The following is a 26,804-nucleotide window of genomic DNA, read 5'->3' as shown; positions in this document are numbered from 1 at the left end:
TCTATTAAAACTGGATTTACCGGGACATGCAGGGGACTGACAGATCAGAATACACTACCTTAAAGATTAGAGTCCTTGTTGTTCTATAAACCCAAATATTGAAGTGATTTGTATTACAGCTCAATTTAATTACTGAGTGTGGAATTAGATAACAACAAACAACAACAACAACTTGGATTTATATAGCGCTCTCCATGCCAGACGGCGTCTCAGAGCGCTTTACAGTAACAGATCCCGGGACCAAGCCAGGGGGAGGGGAGGTACCAAAGGCGCGGTCGAAAAGAAAGGTCTTCAGCAGAGACCTGAAAAATGGGAAGGGAAGATAGCTCGAACAAATTACTGCACATAGACTCAATGCATTTTTCTTAAAAAATTGATGAGCTACAGTTTCCTTCAGTTACAAAACTACCGTCAACAAAAAGCGATTTTCGTGCAGTAATACAATGTCTGATTAAATGAAGTGCAGCAGAAAATTGCAGCAGAACAATACCTTGAAGCTCCCACACCTTCAGTGGAGCCATTTCATTTGTGCTTTCAATAAGATGCTTTCTCAGTTCCCTCAGCTCGCCTTTTATATCCGGATATAGTTGTCTAATTTTAAGAAAAAAAGCAAAGCAGAAGATATTTTTGCATAATCACACAATTTAATTTTTAACAGCAAAGGAACAAAAATTATAAATAGCTGTCCAGCCAGGTACAATGCAAATATGAAGGGCACGTCTTTGGTCACAATCATAATCCTTACATTTGATGTAACGCCTTTCACGTCCATAGGACGTCTCAAAGCGCTTCACAGAATTTATTGTAAAGTGCAGTGAGTGTGTGCTGTGTGGGCGAACGCATCAGCCAATTTGCACACAACAAATGTCCCACAAACACCCTTCTATCATGGGATAAAAAGGGGGAGAAAAAGAGATGGTAAATTAAAATACTTCAGATCGACCACTTTAAAAAAAAGCTTTTGGAAAATTTTGGAAATATAAATCATTGAAAAATGTAGGTATCAATAAGGCACAGCTTCATTGCAACACGGTCATCTGAGTCCAATATCTAAGACTCCAACTTATAACAAAAAGTCAGACTTCAAAGTTGTCAGGTTCTGCTGGTGTCTTTTTGTTACAAACTTCTATTTTTGTCACATTCTTGAATATTTGTGTCCAATCTCAATCTATTTTACATAGAGAATGACCTGGAGACCTTCCCCCCCATCCCCAGGGTTTGCTGTTCACTGCCTCTAGTCATTCACTACAGAGCTGACTGTAAATAATGAAAAGGGCTAATTCACAGCTCCAGCCTTTTGATGTGGTACTGGACTTGCTGGCACCAAATTGCTTACACTCATCTAGTTCTCACAATTGCTTCACCACGAAGACAAAGACATAATCTTTCACTGAACTGGGAGACTTGGCAGGACTCATGTTAGGAAGCATCTGATATGCTGAACCACAAAAGCTGCAGCATCACTTAACTCCTCGAGATAGTCTGTCGTAATAGTTTCCAATGCAGATAAGTATAAACTGCTTTTGAAATAACTGGAAAATGTTGCCCAACAGGAGCCCTGTAAAAGAGGGTTCATGAGGTTTGTGAGTCCATCTAAGTCTCAGTGCTCCAGGAACCATAGTTTTCTTGCTTTTGATCTGTGTTTTTCAGGAATTACATACACTGTTAGAACACAGAAACAGGCTATTTGACCCAACTAGTCCATGTTGGGGTTAATATTCAACGTGAACAGAACAACTGTCCTGTAGTCAAGGATGGAGACAGAAAGGTAGAGTTGGAGTACACCAGAGATGACTGAAGCATCGGATGATAAGCCATTAGAACAAATGCAGTGATGCCATTGGGACTGATGGGAGGAACTATGAAAAGCAAAGTGCCGTGGAGGTGGGTCATAGCAGAAAATCTCAGAGACTAGAGTGGTCAACAATGTTAAAAACTCTAATCACCATGAATTTCTAATACAAGGTACTTTATAGTCAGGCAAACCTCAGTCAGTGGCACCAATATATCCATTAATAGTTCCACAAATATAGTTTATTCATAAATTCAACACCTGCTGTGAAACATCTCTAGGAGGTCTTATTTTGGGTATCTGCACTTACAACTACAATCCTACAATTTAGGGCCCTCAATCCAGACTGTCATTTAAAGCCTTTTTCTTATTATTATGCTTTACCTAATGTTATTTCTAAAGCAGAACTCAATGAATAGTTTCACTGGCAACCATTCTGTCCACAAATAGCAGTGGAAAGAAAGAGCAAGAAGGATTGAACATTTCAAATGCTTGGTGATCTCAGGTGCATTGTTTCAGCCAGATCACATTTTATAATCGTTTCCAGCCATTCAAACCCACTTGATCAACCTTACATTGTTTTACAGCCTTCACATATTGAGGATAAGGTGAATGAAAGGCACTGGAGAACACAACTCTTATTAAAAGGAAGGCATTCTTGAAACACATATACATTTTACAGCAGGGACTTGTCATCAGTGCGATTTGTCTCTTTAAAAAGAAATTCCATTTTGAAAGTGGAAGGTACATGAAAAATACTATAACAACAAAAATAAGCAACTTACTTCAATTTTCCAAAAAGAAATCCCTGAACTTCATCAGTGTCATCATCATCTTCCAGCACAGTGGAATTTGTACCTGGATTACAATTAAAGTAAAATATATGTGGTAATTGAACACTTATTGAATTCAGTGGTTTACGCATATCAGTAATTTACCTGAATTTATTTATATTGATTGTCACTTCAAACATGAGTAATACCACACAATAAGCTGAAGGCTGTGAATGAGTTCAATATGATGGTTACTGGCAACATAAATTGTCAGAAGGATAGGCAACACCCCTCCTAATAATTGGTCACTCTCTTCTTGCAGATATAATTGCCACCCCAACATGCCAATCCCAAAATAAGAAAATGTTCTGATCAGGCAGCCTGATCAGAGCAAAATTCACTAGCTATTGGCATATTACAAAAATTCACTTCTGCAAGGAATCTAGTCTGGAAAAAAACAAATAAATAATAATCTGATACAGTAATTTTCACGTGGGGAGGATGTCTCAAAGTGCTTCAAATGATTTACTGTAAAGTGTAGGTACTGTGTATTTTGTAGATGAACACAACAGTCAATTTGCACACAGCAAATCATTTTGGGGGTGGTGGGGGAGATAAGCATGAGCTTCTTGGAGCTAAACTGCCTCGAAGACGACATGTTTGGCAACAGAATGTCAGAATCGACCTCACCCTCTGTAGCGGTCTCGGCAGTCCAGATCCTGAGCTAGGCAGGTCTGCAGTACTGATGACAGCATAGCCAGGCTGGCTCATTGGCAGGACTTGGAAGGGCAGACCAGTTACTATGAGCAGGGATTCTTGCCACTCAGCTCCCGTTAACTCCGCAAGACAAAGCTCTAATGGGTAAGGTGGTCTCAGTTGGACAAGCAGCAGGAAAGCTTGCCAGGCAGTGCTCTCAATACCACGCTACCTGGCGTTAGCCTGTTAAAACTCCTGTAGTACCCTCAATGCATTCTGGCATCCTCAAGCCTTGGCTCTTGCCAATCTGTGCCTCAGTTTAACATCTCATCCAAAGGACAGTACCTCCAATAATGCAGCACACCCTCAGCACTGCACTGGAGTGTAAGTATAGACTATGCGAGTTCCAAGTTCTGACCTTCTAACTTAGAGACGAGTGCTCAAAACTATGCCAGACTATACACAGAAGTTCTCCCTAAGAGGAATCTGGACCATGGGAAGGGGTTCGCAATAAGAGAAACGTGGACCAATGGGAGACCCATGTAAAGAGTCTTTTACGAGTTTGGATGCGTAACTGGATGATACTCTTGCTCAAAGCTGTTACTGCAAGTGCTTGACAGTTGAATGACAAGCTTGGTGCCAAGACAACTGCAAAGTGTCTTCATGATGAATTGCTTGATTACAAAGAGGAAAGCAGAATTCCAAACAAGAGATTGATTGATCAATCATGACATACTTTTTAAACTCTCCTGCTTTCAGAGGCAGAATCAGTTCTGAAGCCTGAGTGCTGAAGGAGACCTGCCAGAATTAACTGAATGCCATCAGCTGTTGCACATTCAATGCCCTTCCTACACTAATTTGCCATTATAGCTGTTGTCTATACCACCACATCCCGACTCCTCCGTCCCCCCCGCCACTCCACGCAGGTCATCTCCTCCAACCTTCACTGTGAGGAGATGCTGGATTTCCTTGAATCCAAAATCAAGGAAATCCACTCTGCGGTCACTGCCCCTCCAACTTCCACCCACCCCACACCCCTTCCCTCCCACATTCCGACTCCTACCCATCCTCCCCTGCACAACTTCGAACCCGTTTCCCCACCCTCTATCACCAACCTCATCCTGTCCTTGAAATCCACCACCTGCTCCCTGGACTCCATCCCCACTCCACTCCTTATCTCTCAGCTCCACCTACTAGCCCCACTTCTCACAGACACCATTAACCTGTCCCTCTCCTCTGGCTCTGATCCCATTCCCCTCAAAACTGCCACCATCACTCCCACACTGAAAAAACCCTCCCTTGATGCGTCGCAGCTATCAAGCTACCGGCCCATCTCCAACCTCCCCTTCCTGTCCAAGGTTCTCGAAAGAGTCGTCGCCTCCCACCCGCGCTCTTTCCTCTCCACCCATTCACTTTTTGAACCCCTGCAGTCGGGTTTCCGTGCTGCCCATAGGACAGAAACTGCCCTGGTCAAGGTCACTAATGACATCTTGACCATCTGCGACCAGGGCTCCCTCTGCCTCCTCTTCCTATCGGCCGCATTCGATACGGTCGACCACTCTATCCTCCTCCACCGCTTGTCCTTCAACCTTCAAGGCCCTGTCCTTGAGTGGGTAAACAATGGATCAATAGATACACGTCATGTATGCCAACCAGGATCCATTGTATGTATCTATTGATCCTTTGTCTTCCACGTTATATTGGCTGCACAAAATGATAGACTCTTAGGCTTTTAATTCTGTCCCTGACTATCCTCATAATTTTAATATTAATTAAAAGGGTTCTTTCGGTGTTACATTTTGCATTTGCTGCTTTGTTCCTTTCCACTTCTCTACTGGCTCCCCCCGGAGACACAATCACTAATTATTGTAGAATAAACCAAAGTAATCTATCATCTGGTGAAGAGCCACCAAAAACAATTGCCAAGAAAAACTATAAATTGTGCAAGATCTTCCCAGTCTGTCAGCAGCAACGAATATAGATACTGAAATTAATATGCCAACAACTATAACTTGTGTACATGTCTACAAACTTTCAAACACAGTGCCATTAGAATCAAAGGCACTGCTACAGTTAATATATGCCACCTAACCCACCACACCATGAAGCTGACATTGTCACAACTTTGTTGTAGGAAAGTAATGTTAAACATTTATTTTGTAGAAATAAACAAACATGAAGTTTGTTTATTTCTACAAAACACCATGGGGCAAGGTCATTTGGCAGTAAAGGTTGGATAATTGACAAAAAAAAGCATGAACGTAATTTTATACATACATTAATAGACAGTTCATTTCTGCTATACAAGACTACATGGTAGTAAAAGATTGCATGACATGTGTCCCAAAGAAAGGCTATGGAAGAAAAATTGTCAATTGAAATATTTCCTTCTATTAAATCATTGTTTTAAATGAAATCACTGTAGATAAAGTACAGCAACAACAACTTGTAATTAAGTAGCGCCCCACACGCAGGGTAGTGTCTCAGAGCGCTTGGCAAGTCATACCTTCCAGCCGCGTGTCATCCACCGCTTTGTATTCCGTGCTTTTAATAGCAAGTTCAACACCATATCCAGAAAGACGCACTTTCTCCGAGCTTGGTTTCTGTTAAGAACATGACATCATATTGGATTTGTGGTGTCACTCTGCCAAGAATATACAGGTTACCAATAATAAGTCCCAGATATGCTCATCCCATTTAGGTTACTTAAATCAGAATTACAAGTTGTAAATCGAAGTACATACAGTGTGAAAATAGGTCACTATTAATAAATGTGCCTGCGAATGGAAATAGGTTATTTTTTCTACGAACAAAACACAAAATACTGCAGATTCTGATGAAGGGTCGTGGACCCGAAACGCTGACTCACTTTCCTTTCTCCACAGATGCTGCCTGACCTGCTGAGTTTTCCCAGCTCTCTCTGTTTTTATTTTGTCTATGATATTGCTTATATGTCATAGTGCAAACATGTATTAGACCCCTGTAGATGACAGTGAAATAGTTCCAGCAGTGAAAATATACTTTCACCACTCGTATGTTACTGAACCATACAAGTTTTAATCTCGATTTCTGCTGTTAGCGAAACACAGCTGGGAGAACAGTTGGCACACTACACTTGGTCTCAGAGCCGTAAAATAAGGAGAAAAGAGTGAAGTGAAAAAAGTGAAATTGAACCAGTCCAATGGGGGAGCATGAACAGCACAGGCAAGATTGAAACTTAAATTTCAAACTCTTCATTGTTGCCCTGAACAGGTTTGAAGGTAAATAGAAAAACAGTAAAACTTGTATAAGTCTTCTTTATAAATCGTATAATCACCTAAGTCAAACATCCACCCAAGTCTCATTCAGTTCCCTATCAAAACCACTTAGATTTCTTTGCTCTAGTCATATTTATCATCTCCTAACTTGTGATGCTGCTCCTCTATCACTCTCGCACTTACTGGCTGCATTGTATCACTGGAAATGATGTCCTGACCTGTTATGTGCACTTGCCAGCCAGCTGCATTGAATTGCAGGAAACGTAGTTTTGATTTGTCGACGCATGCACAGAAGAACTTCATTACCTGCAATTTAATACGAGTCCAATGCTTGCCAGTACATGCACATCCGGGCCAAGTCCGATTTGCAGGCAAACTTGTATAAATCGTATAAAATCTGATTCAATCAATAACACATCCTGCGCATGTGGCAGTACATCTCTATAGCCAGTAAGTGCACGTACGGCGATAGGTCAAGACGCATTGATTTGCAGGAACTGTAGTCACGATCTGTCACCACATGCTCACTTACCGGCTGCATTGAATTACACATGCGCAGAGTACATTATTGATTAAATCAGATTATACATGATTAGGACAAGTTTGCCTGCAACTCGGACTTCGTGTAAGCCACATTAAATGTCATGGTCTTAAGCAATATGACTTATGTGAGTTTTACTATACACTGTAGTGATAATGGAAAATAACTATCACAAAGTAAGATGATCGTTAAAAAATGTTTACTCAGTTGACTTTGCATGAATTAATTTCTATTACTCAAGGCCTCAAAAGTAATATTTGCTATATTACAACACAAAACTCTGCTCTCCACTTTTACAATTTGGCCAGAATTTCTAATGATCTTTTTTGAAATATTTACCATCGCTTTGCAAAATGTTTAGAGACTCTGATTTACAGATCAACAGAAACAAAGAACTTGGGGATCTGCATAGATTTAACAATGCAACAAAACATAGGACTTATTAGGAACACAAGTATTTTATTGCAACAAGAAATTGCATTCGACTATGATCAGGATAAATAAAATTATTTTAATGCTAAAATGATATTCTGTGTTTCAGGATGCAACTAACAGGGTATAATTTAGGATTGTAATAAAATAAAAGGCATTTATCCAACAACCTAACTGCTTTTAAATTTATGAGCAGATGGCATTGAGTATGATACACAGCAAGTTTTCTGTACTTTTTTTGCATGCTACAGCACTAAAATAATTATTTTACAGTAGAATCAGTATTTTATAATGCATTCAAGGCCAATGAGTCTGCAACAGCTCTGAGAACATGTAATGAGCCATCAACAATTTATGTTAAATAGCGCCTTTCACATCAGGAGGACATCTCAAAACATTTCACATAATTGACTGGGAGCCTGAGTCGCAAGGGGAGGGAGCTAAAGAAGGGATAAAGACTGGGAGCCACCCCCCCTCCCGGCTCTGAGTCAGGCTCCGCCACTGTTAATCATTCTGTGACACTACCCAGCGTGGAGGGCGCTATATAAGTGCAAGTTGTTGTTGATATTAAATGGTACAGTTGTGTTTCACTACAGTCACAGTGGCTTTCCAGCCGACTGTTGCTCTGGGGAGGAGGGGAAAGATAGAGAAGGCAGGAATATAGAACATATTAAACATTATCTATGTAAGTGAGATGGTAGACGCTCTTTTCAAAACCAATCCCAAAGGCTCTAACTGAAAGCCTTTGATAAAGCAACATGTTGCAGGAATTCAGCAAACTAAAATTTATAAACAATTTATAAATTTATAAATAAAATTTATAAACAATTTCTCTAAACAAGCCTACAAGTCTATTCCAAGTAGCTCCAAAGTGTCTCTTGCATGCTTCTACTTATCTGTTAGTCCTCATCTTCAAAGCCCTCCACTGCCTTACTCCTCTCTACCTCTTTGACCTCCTAACCCCCTACCAACCTGTCCGTTCCCTGCGCTCAGCGGGCTCCGGCCTGCTCTATCCCTCGCCCAAACATTGGCGGGTGGGCTTTCAGCCTCTCTGCCCCACCCTCTGTAACTCCATCCCACAGTCCTCCACCTCGCCCCCTCCCTTGCCTCCTTCAAAACCCGTCCCAAGGCCCTCCTCTTTTACCATACCTTTAGTCACCCTCCTACCCCTACCATCACCACCCTACACCCCTCCTGATCCCAACTGTCCAGCACCTTGGCACATCCTACTGATGTGAAAGGCATTACACAAATGTAATTTGTTGTTGTTGCTTTGCTCCCTAGCAATTGCCAACCTCTGGTGCACAGTAACATACTTGGCAGAAATGGCTACAAATTTATTGTTAAGTACTTTAGACTGAGAAGTTATCTAGTTATCTGCCTAAAGCTGAAGTTATAACAGGAGGTGTTAATTTTACACAATGCCACACAACACAAACGCAGTTTGTATTATGCTAGCACAAATACCATAGCAGAATACAATTCTGCATGAATAGCAGTCATGTTCCACCATAATTATTCAGGATACATCATACAAAACAACTGGTATCGAAGTATTCAGGATTCACATAACAAAATCATAAGCTGTTTAACATTGCAACAATGAGAGGAATGAGCATCAAGGAAGTCGGAAGAGATTATACAGAGATGCTCAAAGGAATGGCCAAGTTCATATGCTTTGAGGAGATTTTGAAAGCATGGAGAGTTAGAGTAAATCGGGTATTAGACCAAATGGAAGAAAATGAAACAATAAAATAGTACATCAAAACAAACCTAAAAATGTCTCATTTCTGTGAAAATGAGAAGAGTGAAACCATGCAATCTATAATACTGGTTATCTAAACATGTATAAAAGTGCCCTGTATATCTAAATGCTATGGTCTCCAAAGCTGATTTCCAAGAGAAGAGTTTGCATTCAACTGTTGAGATACTGAACTCATTCTTTAATTACCAAGATAAGCAGGTTTTACCGAAACACATCCTGTAATTACCATACTTTGATCCAGCCTGCATTGTTCAGATCAAGGCATCTTTAAAGTAAGCCAGATAGAAAGAATGAACATTTAAAGCCCTTCATCAATGTGAATGGAAATTAGTCTAAATATGCTGAAAAATTACAAACACAAATGACATTGCAAATAGAGGCTTTGATTTAAGATTTTCACTTACATGATAAAATATGTTCTCCCTTGCTATCAGGCACTGAAACATTCCCTCAGAATTCTACTGCCAGGGTGAAGGTGACTGGAAGGGTTTTATTCTATCCATTTTATTATTGCTTAATTGCCTGTTTGCTAACTTTCAGTAGACTCAGTGGTTAAATCTTCTCCAGCCTCCGAGAGCCATTTCAGTGCACATGTTGTTAACTCCACAAGAAGTACAGACACGAGAGTGCAGGTCAGGGTATGGCAACAGGCAAGTTACAGATTATGAATGACAAAATGCAATAAGGTATTTTTTAAAAACTACTGAGATAATAACGTAGGATATATGGAGACTTAGCTGTGGACACATCAGTAACTAAAACTATTTTTTTATGGAAAGAAATTAGACATTCTGATGAGAGAAAGCTGGTTTAATAAAATGACTGTTTATCTCATACAACGTTTTGTATTTTCAAAAGTGGCATTTTATTGTATAAGGGCAACCAGTTCCAAAATGCATCACTAAAAATCAGGATTTTATCCCTGCAAAGAGAGAACCTAACATTGAAATATTTAAATGTCAACCAATTGGATGCTACAGATAAAGCTCCTCTTCATTTTCAGGTGACAGTTTTGAAGTGGTGCTTCATACAACACACAAGAGACAGGTAACAGGATCTCAGTGCAATTTCATGGTGAAGATATCCAGGAAATATAGATCCGTCTCTAAAAGCAACCGGACTGGCATTTCAGAGAATAAAGTAAATTCTGGGATAAAAGCATGACCTTCTTTTCCAAAGCTACTGAATAACCTAATGAGAGAGCATCAGGCTAAATAGCAAACAGCAGTGCAGGTTCCAACTAAAGAAACAACATTGAATAAGTTAGTTACTTCCATTGAAGTTTCACAGGTTGCTGGTGGCACAGTCTGTCTGCATGTAGATAGGAATATATAACTGCTGTCTGTTTAGCTACATTACTCACATTGAAAACAATAGTCCTGGGAAGGTGATGATAGAATTCCTCACCCACTAATCATACTAGTAGTCGTACTACCAAAGCCGCTTTTTTCAGAAAAATATCAAACAAACAATCTTTCAAGAGTTTTTTAAAAATTGGCTTTAAAATATATTTGACAGTCCCAGGTTTTTCATATAACTGTTTAACCATAAAAAATGAATTACTTTGAACGAAAGCTGAGCCGAGAGCCCCAGTGCTCAAGCCCAACAATCATAACGCAGAGATTCTCCCATTACGCTGTAATTTCAATCTGTCTTCCAGTTGGATATTGGGGGTGGGGGGAACAAAGCAAATTAAAAGAAACATGAGGAGGGAGGGGAATGGGTCACCTATAAATCTACACCCTAGCACCTCCCTATCTCTGTAGTTTTCCCCTATTCCACTCTTTAGTTCGCCCCCAACTATACAGCCAACTAGGGCTTTGGCCTGCCAAGTCACTGTCAGTGGCCAAGCTTTCAACAGCTAACCTCCAGAACTCCCTCTAGTCCCCTCTTTGTCGGTCTTTATATCCCAGCTAAAAACCTAATTTACTGCACTTTACAGTATAACCTGTGAATTGCTTTGGGGACTGCCTTATGACATTAAAGGCGCTCTACCGAATGCAAGGATTATTATTATGCAAAGATGAAATGGGAATGAGGCCATAAGTACTAAATAAGATAATATAAACCCTTCTTGGAACATGACAAAATAACTTCTTAGGCCAGCCATTTTTACACTTTTCTGAATATATTCACCTGCTATAAAAATAAAATTTCTACCCATCACCCAAGAGGTTACCATGGTAACAGAAATACAATGCAGAACTAAAAGTTTCATTTTCCAACAGACCAATACCATTTTTCAAAAATATAAAAATAATTCCACACTAATATAAACAGAAAATAACTGAAACAAAACAATCCTGGTGGTTTCACTCCTGAGTAACAGATGTCAATTGGACATTGATATCTTATTTATTCATCAGTCTCTTCCACTTAACTATAGCCATTTGCAGACCACTGTTAAAACACCTCAGCATTCAGTGTTCACATAAAGGTTTTCACAATAAGGAAAATAATGAGTCAGAGAATGGCATGAAGTTGCTTTATGCTACAAATACTTTGGTTGGAAGCCTTTTATGAACCAGCCATGTATCTGTCTCTCTGGTTATCATCATAGGACTCCAATGTGGAAGGTAGCCGTGGGCCAACAGCGCGAGATTGCTAGCGACACTCTGAGCCAGTCACGTGATATTAGGAACTTCATGCATGTGCACCAACAGGATTTGCCAGTAGCAAAAGTAAGTCTTTATATTTTATAGTGTACAATTTAAGGTCAGAGGTAAAGACATAATAATACTACTAATAATAGAAGTCATAGAGAAAGGGAAAAGAAAGTTAGACAGACTCAGAAAGAAACAAAGAGCAACTCAGAAAAGAGAGAAAGGCACACACACATATAAACTCTCAGAAAGGAAGAGTGAGAAAACGGAAGAGTGAGAAAGAGAAGACAGAAGTGTTCAGTGTGAGACACACCAAAAAATATTTTTAAAAATCCTATTTGAAACCACAACAAGGCCACAAACAACGCAGTCGAATAGCAGGACTGAGTTTGTGAAATGCGTACATTCTTTTGATTTAAATTCAATTACCTTGCTTTAATAATAATCCTTGTATTTGATATAGTGCCTTATTACATCTTCTAGATGTCTCAAAGCGCTTCACAGATTTGACTGTATGTTTTGTGTATGTTTACCTTGCCTTCCTGAAGGTACTGACTCTTATTAGGATAAGCTAGTTTCAGTTCCCATTTGACAACATATATGTGTAGCGAGCAGAAACCCTGACTACAACAACAACAAGACAACAACAAGATTCCATTTATAAAGCGCCTTTCACGTCAGGAGGACGTCCCAAGGCGCTGCACAGTTGGGTCATGACCCGAGCAAGGGGGAAATGGTCAGGGTGAGGGGAGGGAGGAAGCAAGGAGGGGGGAAATGGTCAGGGTGAGGGGAGGGAAGGGAGGGAGCGAGGAGGGGGAAAAGAGTCGAGAGGGGAGCTGAAGGCACGGTCAAAGAGAAAGGTTTTGAGACCGGCCTTGAAGAAGGAAAGGGAGGAAGCAAGGCGAAGGCACTGGGGGATGGAGTTCCAGAGCCTGGGGGCTGACTAACATTTCCCTTTCATAACCCAAGTACACTGAGATCAACCAATAGCCTCCACCTCTCTCTCCTCTGCCCTTCCAATTTCCCCAACTGTGATCAGCAACTAACTCAGTTTGTATACTGGGTATCAATTTACAAACTGAACTTCAGGGAGCTAAGCATAGAAGCTTTTAAACAATTATTTAAAACCACTTCAATAAAATTCCTCTGTCAGCATATAAACAAGTGTCTAGAGGAAGAAAATTAACAATTGACATTAGACACCAATGTCAGCAGCGAAGTCCTTGATCTATTTGTGTGCACTTTCCAGCACAGGTCACTGGATAGTGGTTCAGGGTCAGGTGCTCCACATTACAAATGTTATCGGTTATAAAATAGTGGCAGTTTGAGTTGTGTCAGTACCACCCTTGCCTCTGAAACTTATGGGCTCAAGCTGCCCGTTGGAACTGGAGGTTATGGTCTCAGCTGACTCACTTTACCAAGGCAGTACTGAATTGTTAGAGGTGCCATCTTTCAAATGAGAGGTTAGAGAAAAGAAAATCAGATGATGGAAACTGCTTGTTTTGCAGAAAGCTCTTAAATCTCTTCAGTCCTCAAAAGCTTAAAAGACTCGATTTAATTACTATATCTTATGTTATAAAAGATAACAGAGGGTTGCTGGATAGTGAACTGAAACAGAACCATGGCTGATTTTCCTTCAGGAACCTGCGGATGGGGGCAGGAGATTCATTAAAATTATCCCTAACCTCCTCCTCCTCTCCCCTCACTTGAGATCAGCTAACTCAGCACAAATCAAGAATTTGATACCTTCTTTTGCATTCAATCCTCCCTATCACCTGAAACTCATTTCAAAAAACGCTTTCAAAATCTTCCAAGAAATACTTTCATTTTGCTGCGTTTTTGTTCGGAATATTTAAATCACGCAATTCCCTGCTCAATGTATGCATCAGTATATTTGTCAAGCACTTCAAGTCATTCTTTCCCACAAAGCTCAGTACTGTATATAAATGTAAATATGTGTATGATTCTTTACCACAACTAAAGCTGCATTTATCCAGTCAGCCATGCAGGACCCCCCCAAATTTTGAACAATTACAATTCCAACTTTGTTTGGAGCAAACCTAATAATTGGTATTAAGAAAAGCAAAGTGATTTTGCATTTAAAGCAATCATGCATAATACATTCAAGACATACCTGTACGTAATGCCGCAGAATATAAGCAACTTCCCCTTTAACCGCTTTCTTGGTCAGGATTTTGTGGAATTTGGAAAATTCTTTTGTGCCAATTTCCGCATACAAGACGACAACTGGTGCATTTGGATTAATGGCTGAAAACATATGGTCCCCTTTAAACAAATATGGCTTGGGCCTGGAAACAGTAGAGTTTAATGTTAAATTTTAATTATCTTCTCTAAACTTAAACTATAATATAAATGCAATAGTAATGAAACAGTTACACATCATGCAGCTATTCATTATTAAATATTGGTAAACAATTATTGCATTATTATAATTTCTTTCAGAAAGCCACCAACTCTGAAACATGCAAGCAATCAGTGAACATGGACAATGAGAAACAAAATCATTGTTTGTAGGACTGCTATTATATTCAGTTCGCACTTTGCTACCTGCTGATGTATACTAACGTTTGCTGCACTCCTTCATTCCTTTTTAATTCTGGCACATCATAAAGTTGCAATTAACCCTGCAAGTCTAAATCTTAATTGGTAGGTTGGTCCTAGCTGACCAGCAGTGGGAAGTTTGCCAAACAGTCCTCTCAATGGCAAACTATGCAAATATTAGCTGGTTGAACTCCTGCAGTACACCAATGCATAATCGTGACATTTCTTGGATGTCTGCAATATATGCTGATAAGTGAGATGAGTATTATTAAATATAGAGTGAATCCATCTTTGCATATGTTATTGCAATAAATGGAGGAGATCCATGTGGAAACTAGAATTAAATGTCTTCAGTATGCATAAGATATTGATTGGGATCAAGGCAATGCAACCTGTTTCAATATATACAGTTTAATTGCTTAGTTATTATTGTATTCAACAACTTTCTGCTGAAAACAGGAAAGCACAATAAACTGATTAACATGAAATACACATGTAATCGGAATGTTTGTACTTTGCAAGATTATGTTAAGAAATTCTCAGTCTCAGAATAGTTCTGGGAAAGAATTGTTCTGATAGACTAAGAAAAAAAAGTATCCAACAAGATTTATTTGTGGACTGCTTATCACTGGAAGCAAAGTCAGCAATAAAGTCTCATGTAAATTAAAATAATATCTCATAAGAACAAGAATGAATCAACCTCATTTACAACAACAAATTACATTTGTATAGCTCCTTTTACGTCACAAGGTACAGGACAGTCAGGAATCCGCACCCGAGCTGGTGGTTGGGATCAGGTGGGGTGGAGGGCAAGGAGGATAGGGTAGGAGGGTGACCGAAGCCGGGTCTTGAAGGAGGGAAGGGATAGGGCGAGGGGGAGGAACTGTGGGATAGAGTTACAGAGGGTGGGGCAGAGGCAGAAGGCCTGCCCGCCATTGGTGGGAAAAGTAAGTTGGGGGATGTGAAACAGGCCAGAGCTCCCTGAGTGGAGGGAGCAGGCAGGTTGGCAAGAGGTTCGGAGGTCACAGATGTAGGTGGGAGAAATGCCATGGAGGCTTTGAAGGTGAGGCAGGATCTTGAACTGGATCCTGTGAGTGATGGAACGCTAGGGAAGGTGGCACTAGCTGGGGACTGATAGGGTCACGGAGCCTGGTGCGGGAGAGCACACGGGCTGCAGAGTTCTGGATAATTTGCAGCCTGTGGAGGAAGGAGTTGGGGAGGCCGAACACTTGGATGAGGGTCTCGGCGGCCTGTGGTGAGAGACAGTGGTGGAGCCGGGCAATGTTACAGAGGTGGGGAAAGGTATGGATGTGGGGGATAAACGACAGTTGAGGGTCGAACAGGAAGTTCGAGGTTCCGTATTGGTTCCATGAGTTGTAGAGTGCATCCATAAAGGGTAATGCTGTCAGCGCCTGAGTGCTGACGGGAGCCAAGCAGGAGGGTTTCGATCTTATTGTCATTCAACTGGAGAAAGTTAGCTCTCATCCAGGACTTGATGTCTGACAGATGTTCTGTTAGGACAGCAGTGGTCCTGGAGTTGAGCGTGGAGGCAGAGAGATAGAGTTGGTTGTCATCCGCATACATGTGGAAGTTAACCCCATGTCTACGGATGACGTCACCAATACGGAGCATGTAGATGTTGAAAAGGACGGAACTAAGGACAGAACCCTGAGATATGCCACTCGTTTCAGTGCAGGGGCTAGAGGAGAAGCGTAAGTGGAGACAAATTGGAGATGGTGGGAGAGGTAGGATTTGAACCTGGCAAATGCAGGTCCATGAAGGTTGAGCTGAGAGGAGAGGGAGTGGAGGAGGATAGAAGGCTCACCAGTGTTGAAGGCAGCACACAGTTAAGGAGGACAAGGAAGCAGAGAGAGCCTTGGTGACAGATGGACAAAATTTACAATTTAAGGTTGCATGCTGGCTACATCTTTATAGTCATTACTTTTTACAATAAAGCTGGTATCAGTTGCTTATATTTTTAAATTAATGAAATGCATTTAAGCACAAAACGTGCCAGTCGATAGTGATGGGTTTTACTTACTCAAGTCAACCTAACAAATATTATGCAGACAATGCAACTCAGCGGGAAAGCAAGCTTTATATGACTGTGTATATGGTGATTTAGCTTTCAGTTAACTATATAAAGTTGTTTCCACTGCACATTAAGCAAAATAGGTTGTTAAAATGTGGAAAATTGTAAAAAAATATTTTAGGCTTTCCAATCAGTACTGTGGAAGATTGCTGAATCCACAGGGGTACACAGTTGCATTGTTAAGATATTGTCTTAGAGCAGATGCTGTTTGATGTGTGTTGCTATGGTAATGAGGAGCAGAAGATTAGTGTAACGCAGTATTGAATTAAGTAAGTTTGAATAGCCGATGTTTTGGTTTTGATGTGCTTTTCACGTTCATCAGATGACAAGAATTTTGAAGGAAAAAAAAACAGCATTTTTTTGCTTTAAAAAAAACAATGTTGACAGATAAACCAGCAATTCAGCGTCCTCACAAGTGACAGAAACCTCATAATTTCTATTTTATTTTGCAAGGAATTGGCTTCAAGTGTATATATTCTTTCCCAGTGTTAACAAATACAATTCTGTAATTTAAGGCAAAGAAAACTAAGAGGACATAAAATTCATCCATATTCAACAGCATATGCCATATTTAATCACGTAATGGAAAACCCCATCAAAATACCTATCAGCTGCTTTTTTGAGGAGTTTCTTGACGTCACCGGTACTGCAAGTGTGTTCCCCGTGTATAGCAACAAAACTGGCACAACCTTCAGGTGGTGGTTCATCAGCTGCAATCTAAGCCAGATGTCGTTATCCAGATTCAATACGGGTTTGATAAGAAAACCCCATTCACACACAATATATCATATACAATTTGCAATTTCATGGTCTCTTCGGGTTACTTAATAAACTGGGGAACTGTGAATAACCACAGGTTGCATTTTACTAGAATCTATCTTAAAACAACTGTGGGGGGGTGCAGTCAACGGGGTGGAGAAAAATAAACATTTAAATGTACTTCACTCGTAGTTCATGTTTTACTACTGTATTTTTGAATTGTAAACCGATTTTTTTTAAACAAACAAAAGCTTATTTTTATTTTGTGTATCTTTAACAATGCAGCTTCCTTCAATTATTTGTAATTCCAGGAAGATTGCTACATACCTGTTGAAACATCTGAACAGTTGGGGAATATGCTCTGAGGGAGAGAGCAAACTTCAACAGGTTAAGCTGCAGTTCTGACAAAAACTGTCCAGCTTTCTTTAAAATCAAGTTATAATAATTGCGTTCAGAATCTGCAAATTAAAGGAATGTACAGGATTATTTTGATTTATACTAAAAATATTAAATTCTGCCAGTAACACTTCTGTCATAAGATATTTGAGTCCCGATTTTATATTTAAGATTTTTATTATTGAGAATAGCAAAGTTTACACTATTTCCCAGCTTTTGGTATTATATTCATGGACTCCTGTAGCTCAGTGGTTAGAGCACTCGCCTTGCAAGCGAGACACCTGGGTTCAATTCCAGGTAGGGCGAAACCTTGGGCAAATTTCCTTACTCCACACGCCTGATAATAATCCCTCCAAAACAAAACAATAATAAATTGGTCGTATTTAATCCACGACTGTTTAATAATAATAGTAATCCTTGCATTTGATATAGCGCTTTTCACATCTTCTGGACATCTCAAAGCGCTTCACAGAATATACTGTAAAGTGAATTGACTGTATATTTGTGGGCAAAACGCAGCAGCCAATTGCGCACAGCAATGTCCCACAAACAGCCGTGGATTGAAGTGACCAAATTATTATTGGGTTTTTTTCTTGAGGGGTTATTATCAGGCGTGTGGAGTAAGGAAACTTGCCCAAGGTTTCGCCCTGCCTGGAATCGAACCCAGGTCTCTCGCTTGGAGCTGTGGGACACTGCTGTGCGCAATTGGCTGCCGCATTTCGCCCACAAATATACAGTCAATTTACTTTAGCGTATATGCTGTGAAGCACTTTGAAACGTCTGGAAGACGTGAAAAGCGCTATATCAAATGCAAGGATTATTATTATTACAAAGTTTTCATATTGAGTTACCCATTACACAGCATATGCGGCGATATACACAAATTGACAGAAATCTGCCTATTAAAAGATAAGATTACTTGACATCACTGCGTACACGTATTGGGGCTTGAGTTCAAGGGATTGCTTGGGATGTGGTCATAGCATGGGGATGTAAGGGAATTGGGTTTAGGTTTGCGTACATAGCTATGACGAACCATGGAGGAGACTGAGTGCACTGAGATTAATAGAAAGGGTCTCAGATCTTTTGATGCTGCTTATCTCCAGACAGTCTTTGCATCATTTGTTCTAATTGATGTTCCACAAGTAATAACACAGCAGTTTCAAACAGACGTAAACCACATGTCCATACAACTAATCCATTAATGCACCTGGTACATAGGTTATTAAAATGCAAGCGCAACATTTGATTTTCAACAATAAGAACAAGCATTAAGCCTTTCAAATGTGAAATATATGTAATAGTTTTCTTCCCCCTAAATCCACTCATTTTTCTAGACCTTTTCAAAAAAAATCCTTAACATTTTGCACAGATTACAAGATCTACAAATTCTCATGGTCATAATCTCCTGACCATTTAAGATCACAAAAAAAATCTTACTCTTATTTTGTAATTTGGAAGTCAATTTCGGAGGGGTGGGGAAAAACAGATTTAAAATTAACACTAAACTTAATATTCCTTTCAAAATTCTGCACAATTTTAAATATTAAGATAATGGTTTTAAGGCTAAGCCTCTCCTGTACCCGCCAATCATCTCCTAGTCTTGACTTCCACCCCGCCCCCCTCCCCTCGCAATTTCTAGACACCCCTCATCATCACATAGACCCTCCCTCAACCACCAATTCCTAGACTCTGCCATCACCATCTCCTAGCCCCACACCCCCCCACCTTCACCACCACCTGGAGATTCTTACCCCCATGAAGGTACGATGTTATTTCCTTGACTGTGTCAAGAAATTGCCAGAATTTTTCATCACTTTCGTCTGCCATAAACTCACTGGAAAAAGAAAAGCCAGAGGATCAGTTGTATTGAAATTCATACAATGCTATAAACGGAAACAAAAAAATAAAGCTACATTTAAATGAATATCCTTGAGCAATGTTTGAATCCAATTAATACATGTGAAATGTTCAAAGCTGAAAATTGTTTCTGAAACATTTTTAATAAACTGAGCAAAGGCATTGCTGCTGTGATTTTTGGATGCATTTCAGATTACTATAGTATCCCAAAAGTTGTTTGCAATTAAAATTTAAATTAAAATTTGTCTTTTTCAAACAAAAAAAACTCGAACTGTATCCTCTGTGTGATGGGTAGCCAGTGGAGTCGGGCGAGGATGGGGTTGATAGGGTCGCGGAGCCTAGTGCGGGAGAGGACACAAGCTGCAGAGCTCTGGATGATCTGCAGCCTGGGGAGCGAGAAGCTGGGGAGACCGACAAGCAGTGAGTTTGTATAGTCGAGCCTCAATGTAATGACGGCATGTATGCGGGTATTGGCAGCCTGTGGTATGAGACAGTGTCGGAGCCGGGTGACGTTGCGGAGGTGGGGGAAGGCAGAGCGGGTCATGGCACAGATATGGGGTAGAAAGGATAGTTGAAGATCAAACAAGATGCCAAGGTTCTGGACTGGCTTAGCAAGGTGGAGTGTGCAACCACGGATGGTGATGCTGTCAGCGCCTGAGGTGAGGAGGCGCTGACCGGAGCCAATCAGGAGAGCCTCGGTCTTGTTGACGTTCAACTGAAGAAAGTTAGCTCTCATCCAGGACTTCACTCAAGTTTGACTTGCTCTTGCTGTGAGGGATTCTTCCTGGATTCTTCCAGGAAAGTTTGGCTCTTCTTTTTGCAGCAATAATTAGTTTGCAGAACTCACAGCGAGTTATTGCAACAATGCAAGAAAATAATTTATACATATTTACAGATAGTAAAAATGATTGAAACTCTCATTATCTATAAATGTATTTCTTCCCTCCTTGGTAGCTTTTGCTCTTTGATATCTATCCCTTTCCCACAATGATTTACAATGTTAGCAGCTCATTTGTATAAACACATACATAAATTTCCGCTTGGATATCAGCTCTGTCTCAAAAATGTCAAGAAACTTGTGATCTAAATATTAATAAGTCGAGAATGTGACCTTCTATCTATTACCATGTATCCATTATGGTTTTATCAGATATACCAATCCTGCAATCCATTACAGGGTGCAAAACTATATGTGGAAATTGACAAGATAAAACAAACAAAATGAAGTGTTGGAAAAAAGCTCAATCAGAGTCTAAATGAGAAAGACAGGACAATGATTGAGCATTAACTCTTCATTCTTTTGATCACATTTGAAACATTAGATTATCTTTCTCACATCCCTGTCAACTTTCCATTGATTTCTAACATTTCTAGGTTTATTTCAGACGTACATTTACCACTGCCAGTTTCTCACGTATTAACAATGATGCAGAAGGAATGGAGATGTATCCAAAACCAATAAACTTCTCCTGGGAAGGGCAAATCAGTTATATTGTACTTTGCAAAATACAGTTTCCAAACGGCAACCCAAAGGAGTTAAGTCCCCATAACTACTGTAGAGTAGCTCTAAAGAAAATTAAAAGCTAATTTACCTTTCTACCTCTGTGACTCGGTAAAATATTGAATAGAAATATATTTAAACTTCAACAAGATCAGAGCACATAAGACACAGATTCTACTGTGTATAAAGTATATTCAAGTGTAGCAAGTATCACTGACCCTTTACAGCAAGGACAGGGTATTCACATGCATTTATTTTTTCTCAAGTTCTATCACGAGTCACTGAGCTGATAATACAAACTACAGTAGTTTTTTTATGATTTAGGATAACATATTGAGGACATCTGCCTCAATATTTATACTTGCAAAATGTGCTTAAATCCCTCTTGTGTGAGATGAAACTAAACTTCCACAAGTACTAGTGAGCTCTTGTGCCCTGTTTAACATCAACTTTACTAATTCTGCCGAACCTTTTCAACTGTAAAAGTAGCTCTAATTTTCTTCATAAGTTTTATGACCAATTAGAATTATTTCTTCATATAGATGTATTTGACATGATTGCTGCTGATCATTGTGCCCCAAAGGAATTCTTCATCCTGTCTCTAGAGAAAGTCACAGGAGTCCAGAAATGTCCCTGCAACAGTTGCTAGTGGAGCCAGGTGAAGAGCTGAGCCATTTGGCTGCCCATACAGGCCAAACCTGTCCTGACACTCCAGATCTACAAGAACTCTACCCAAAAATCAACAAAAATCCATATTTAGAAAATGATCGCAATTCACATTTTGGGAAAAAAATTAACATGTGCAGTGGTCTCTCTGTTGCACTGTGGATTCTGCCTCATAGTGAATCAAGCACAGAATCCATTACACCAGAGGCTCAGGACTGCAGAGGTGCTGCTTTCCAACTTAGATCTGCAGTGGAAAACAAAATATTAGGTGAGCCTTAACTCCATTGTATTTCCTTTACAGTGAGGCTATCAAATACTGGGCCGCCACTGGAGGCATCTTTGTAAAGGAACTCTAGCATAAAAAGAGTTGCATTTACAGGCTGGAAGGAAGAAATACATTAGATCTGTACATGAATTCCCCCAAGTCTATCTTCTTCTAATACTAAATGCAGTATTAAGGTTACACAGTGCTAAGGAGGACAGGATTTCTGGAGGACCTTAGGTTAATGACTACCTTTACTGATGTTAATTCAGTTCCTTGACACTCTTGGGCTCAGTAATTCCTCCCAGCCAATTCCAACAGTATGAAGGAGGTGAATTAGCATCAGGAAAGAGATTGTCATTAACCTAAGGTCTTTCAGAAATCCTGTCCTCCTTACAACTCTGTAAGTTAACTAAACCTTACCCTCATGGTAGTTTTTAGTTATAACAGTGCCCCGTTGTAAGGCTATTAATCATAGCATTATACAGCACAGAAGGAGGCCATTTGGCTCATCGTGTCTGTGCCAGCTCTTTGAAAATAGCTTCCTATTACCCCGCTCTCTCCCCATAGTCCTGCAAACTTGTCCTCCCCAAATAATTATCGACTTCTCTCTTAAACATTGTTATCGAATCGGCTTCCAGATTGTCATGATTATCATGACAATCAAGATTTCGTGCTTGATTTTTTAGATTATCTGTAAAGAGACTATTAAGGGTTATTCTTCTCCAAGGAGAATAACCTAAACTTCCTCAACCTTTTGTCATCATCACTGGAATGCTAATTCTATGAATCAATTCTGCCATCTTTGAATCCAAAGAGCACAACCAGGTCTCGTACACAGCTTCCATCTATTTTCTAAATTCCTTTTAGTATTAATCAATGAATGTCCTTAGCAAGTTGGGGGGGTGGGGGGGGGAAAGAGTCTCTTTGGGGCTGAATTGGCTGAAAGGTGACACACATGGCAATGAAATGTTGAATTGAGCCCATTCTCATTAACAATGTCAATCAAACTCCAAGGCACTGTTGATGACTTGGAAGGGCAAATCAGTCACAAGAAGTGATCCTTTCCACTCAGCTCCTGTTAACTCTGCCAGCTGAAGTCCCCAAGGGTGGGGTGGTCCAAGTTGGACGAGCCGTGGGAAGCTTGCCAGACAATGCTCACAATGGCAAGCTGCGCAGTTTTAGATAATTGCATTTCTGCAGTACCCCACCACATGCTACTGTATAGGTTACCTTTGTCCTCTGCAAGTTAAATTAATGTTAACGATGAGGAAGACCTACAAAAAGGTATGCTATTAGTAGAATACAATAAAAACTAAAATATAATGTATGCAGAATGTAGTAACAACCTTACCTTGTCTCCAGTAACAGAGGCATTGATGGCAACTTCATATCTAAACTTGCACTTACACCTTTCCGTGCAGCTTCAGTTCTACATAGCTTCAAAAGGATAAAGATCAGTGGCAAGATCACCATTTTTGGAAACTGAAAAGATAAAATAAAGCTTACTTAAAATCATTACAATTAGGCCTGAAAGCAAGACAAAAAATAGAGGTAAAGCCATGAATTACAATTTAAAATGGGGACAAGTGATAGAAAAGTTAATGTGTACTGCTTCATGCTCCACAACAGTCAAGACATTTGTATAAAAGAGAAGGTATTATTGATGAACAATAGTTAAATACTATGCAAACTACATAAAGTCAGTGAAACGTATTTTCAGTGCTTGCAGGATCTAAATATTCTTGTGCTTAGATTGCAGCCAAAATGTCAACAAGTATATCAGAAAATGCTTCTTTATTTCAACAAAATATTATTTTTCCCAGCATAACAGCTAACATGACCGATTTTCCAATATAATCACCATTCATCCATCACCTTTCTAGTGGCTCCCTCTTCAATATATTTAGTTACTTTTTTTATTCCCAGAATGCAGGAGTATGAATTCTTAGTCTGTTTGGCTTCAATTATCTGGGTTACAGGAAACTTAGTGATGAAAGCTTGACAATTCTGTAGAGCAGTGGTGACCAACCTTTATGGTCGGCCAACAAAATACATTTTCTTGATTGAATATTTCTCGATTTATGTCATTAATTTATCAAGAAAAAAACTTGGAAACACACTATTGACTTAAAACAGACACACCTAGAATAGTGCTAATGTTATGCTGGACACTTCCGGCCCATGGGTTGTGGTCAACACTCCTTTAGAGGTTTTGATTGGATTTCTCATTTAGAAGAAAGTGCAAACACTCAAATTGGAACAGTGACAGGCAACTGATACCATAAGTTACAGTAACCAGACAACGCGACATACAATTTAATGACAACCTTCACACCTGATTTAGCCTGTCATTTTTAGTATGGCACGAAGTTTAAATGTATCGATGCAAAAGGAACCAACTCCATAGTATTTTTAGAAACAATATTTTTCATTTCATGTGTCACTCAAACACTTGTATTAGTGTAATGTGAATCCCACTATACTGAACTGGTTGCTTAAACCTCCTGGAACATTTTTATTTGCCCATTTTCTTATTCATTTTCATGCCCAGTTTACCGTTACAAGTTTCTAACTCCCATAGTCTTAAATGAGGATTTTCTGTGTTGATTAAACAGTAACACATCTTGAAGTTCGGACCGTCAAATAAACCATCCGGCTGTCACCATTCCAGTTTATAGTGTTCTTTAAAAGCATTTAAGTGTAATACCTTTTTAATTATTCATGATCCAACATTTACATAATCAAACCATTTTGGGGTGAACAAAAGGTTTTTTCTTCTCTCTCCCCATCTTTAAAAGCCAATTAGGATTTCAACTTGTGTCCGCCATTATCAAGTGCTCTGCGTAAGGGGCGCTATATAAATGTAAGTTGTTGTGACCATATTTTCTATGTAAGACAAAACGTTAAGACTTAATGTGATTTTGCAAATTGTTATTCCTGAACAATGCTTCAATAAAATTGGGAGTTGTCCTGTTCCCATGTCAACAATTGGTTAGCAAGCTGCGACTTAACACGCAAAATTTAGATGAACTTATAAAAAGAAAACTTGTCAGGTGATTGCAATTACAAGCAAGGTAAATATCTGCCAAATGTTGTTAAAACAGAAGCAGTTGTCACAGTAAAAATGATATCTGCTGAACTGGGCTTCACATTTGATTTCATATCACTACATTAGAGATTCTACAATACATTCCTAGACTATGTTCTTTTGTCCTTGTGAAAACATAAGTATTGTGTGCAGTATGTCAAACTAACACAAGAGACCTGTATGCAGTAGTTTTGAAGTGTTTCACTTTTTCCATTTCCCAAATATTAACTCCCTGCAATCCAGCACATCGATGGTCAGTATGGAATCATAGATACAATCTCTGTTTTAAGCCCAATTTCAAACACATTGTTGTTATAACCAAAAGTAGATGCTTTTATTCCATGTTCGGTGGCATTATAGAGGAAGCTGGGGACAACTGTAAAGAAAGCTGTCATGTCTCACAATTTGGCTTTGATTGTACCTGGCTTACACAGAATTATCTGGACTGTTACAGCCCCGAAACAGGCCATTCAGTCCAAATTGTCCATTTCCCATGTTTATATTCCACATTAGCCACGTGACAACAACTAATCCCCTTTACCATAACCCTCTATTCTTTCTCATATATGCATCACATTTCCTCTGAAGTTAGGTAACAAGTTACTGTCTGTCAAACACTGATACTTTTGTTTGAATTATGATCCAAGTGTAATTTCAATTAATGTATCAACTGCATACATTCCCTTCAAAGGTTATTTTGTTACACATTTTAAAAATAAAATACTCCTGCTCATTCAGAAGTATACAAAATACATTTCATGCATGTTGGGGGGAGAACGATATAAACCTATCTGTGAGAAGACTGCCCGTACTACGAGGTACACCTAGATTTAGCAAAAAAAATGGGGTGGTCTTTCAGGTCAAGGTACATCAGTGGAGCAGTTTAGAGCTTGTTTTTTCTGCATTTGTCTATGCTATTGCATTACTGGGCATGAACACGAAAAGGCATTCCATTTCAAAGTCGTGGGTCATTTTATCAATCTTATCAAATTGAGTTGTAGTGATATAGGGTTGAGTGTAGAGTTGTACACATTGTAGTGATGTGATTATGTGGTCAAATACCAATTGTAACAGAACCCAACATAGTCCTATCTTGCACAGGTTATACATGATAGATTTACAAATTCATATATCTCCAGGATCTCAAGTATCAGAAACAGGGCACAATGGTTTGGGGGGGGGGGGGGGGGGGGGGGGGGGGGGGGGGGGAAAGGAGTGCTATTATTTAATTAGAAAGACACAATAGTCTTTCAGACAAGTAAAACATCTTCAATAATTACTGACTATGATATATTTATCACATGGGAGTGCGTAAACATTCATTTTGAAAAAATAAATTTACAACTACAGAAAAAAAACATGCTCTGATGCAGGTTGCTAAAGTAATAACCTAACTACCACAACTTTGGTCCATGGAGAAAGTTCATACGACAAATATCTGGTATACAACAAGCATTCCCAATGCGTGTTTTTTTTAAAATAGAAAAACACGCAACAAAAACAAACAACACAAACAACACGAAAGCACTGAAACAACAACAACAAGATTCCATTTATAGAGCGCCTTTCACGTCGGGAGGACGTCCCAAAAGGCGAAGTCCCAAGTGAAACATCACATGAGCTGAAACGTGGCACCAATCTCCAAGCCATTTCGTTACAGCGTCTTCGGCGGTTAATTAAAAAGTTAAGTTTTAACCCCTCCCCCCTCTCGACTCTCTTCCTCCTCCTCGCTCCCTCCCTTCCCTCCCCTCACCCT

At 39.7% G+C, this 26,804-nt stretch overlaps 1 protein-coding gene across 2 annotated transcripts in view; it reads right to left on the bottom strand.

The window, feature by feature from the left end:
- The window catches only part of uggt2 (UDP-glucose glycoprotein glucosyltransferase 2), a 130,949-nt gene that overhangs the window by 102,817 nt on the left and 1,328 nt on the right, over positions 1-26,804 (bottom strand). For both annotated transcript variants that reach the window (XM_042334144.1, XM_042334143.1), the window contains exons 2-9: positions 23,312-23,442; positions 19,423-19,505; positions 17,600-17,730; positions 17,118-17,230; positions 13,994-14,168; positions 5,768-5,864; positions 2,578-2,650; positions 491-591 (exon numbers count right to left, since the gene is read on the bottom strand). In XM_042334144.1, coding sequence (XP_042190078.1) covers positions 491-591; positions 2,578-2,650; positions 5,768-5,864; positions 13,994-14,168; positions 17,118-17,230; positions 17,600-17,730; positions 19,423-19,505; positions 23,312-23,442 — 904 coding nt within the window. The remainder of the gene's footprint in view (positions 1-490; positions 592-2,577; positions 2,651-5,767; positions 5,865-13,993; positions 14,169-17,117; positions 17,231-17,599; positions 17,731-19,422; positions 19,506-23,311; positions 23,443-26,804) is intronic.

The sequence above is a fragment of the Callorhinchus milii genome, unplaced genomic scaffold (genome assembly GCF_018977255.1).
Source record: "Callorhinchus milii isolate IMCB2004 unplaced genomic scaffold, IMCB_Cmil_1.0 Scaffold4, whole genome shotgun sequence".
In the NCBI taxonomy this organism is placed as follows: Eukaryota; Metazoa; Chordata; class Chondrichthyes; order Chimaeriformes; family Callorhinchidae; genus Callorhinchus; species Callorhinchus milii.
This window is presented reverse-complemented; position numbering and strand designations above follow the sequence as displayed.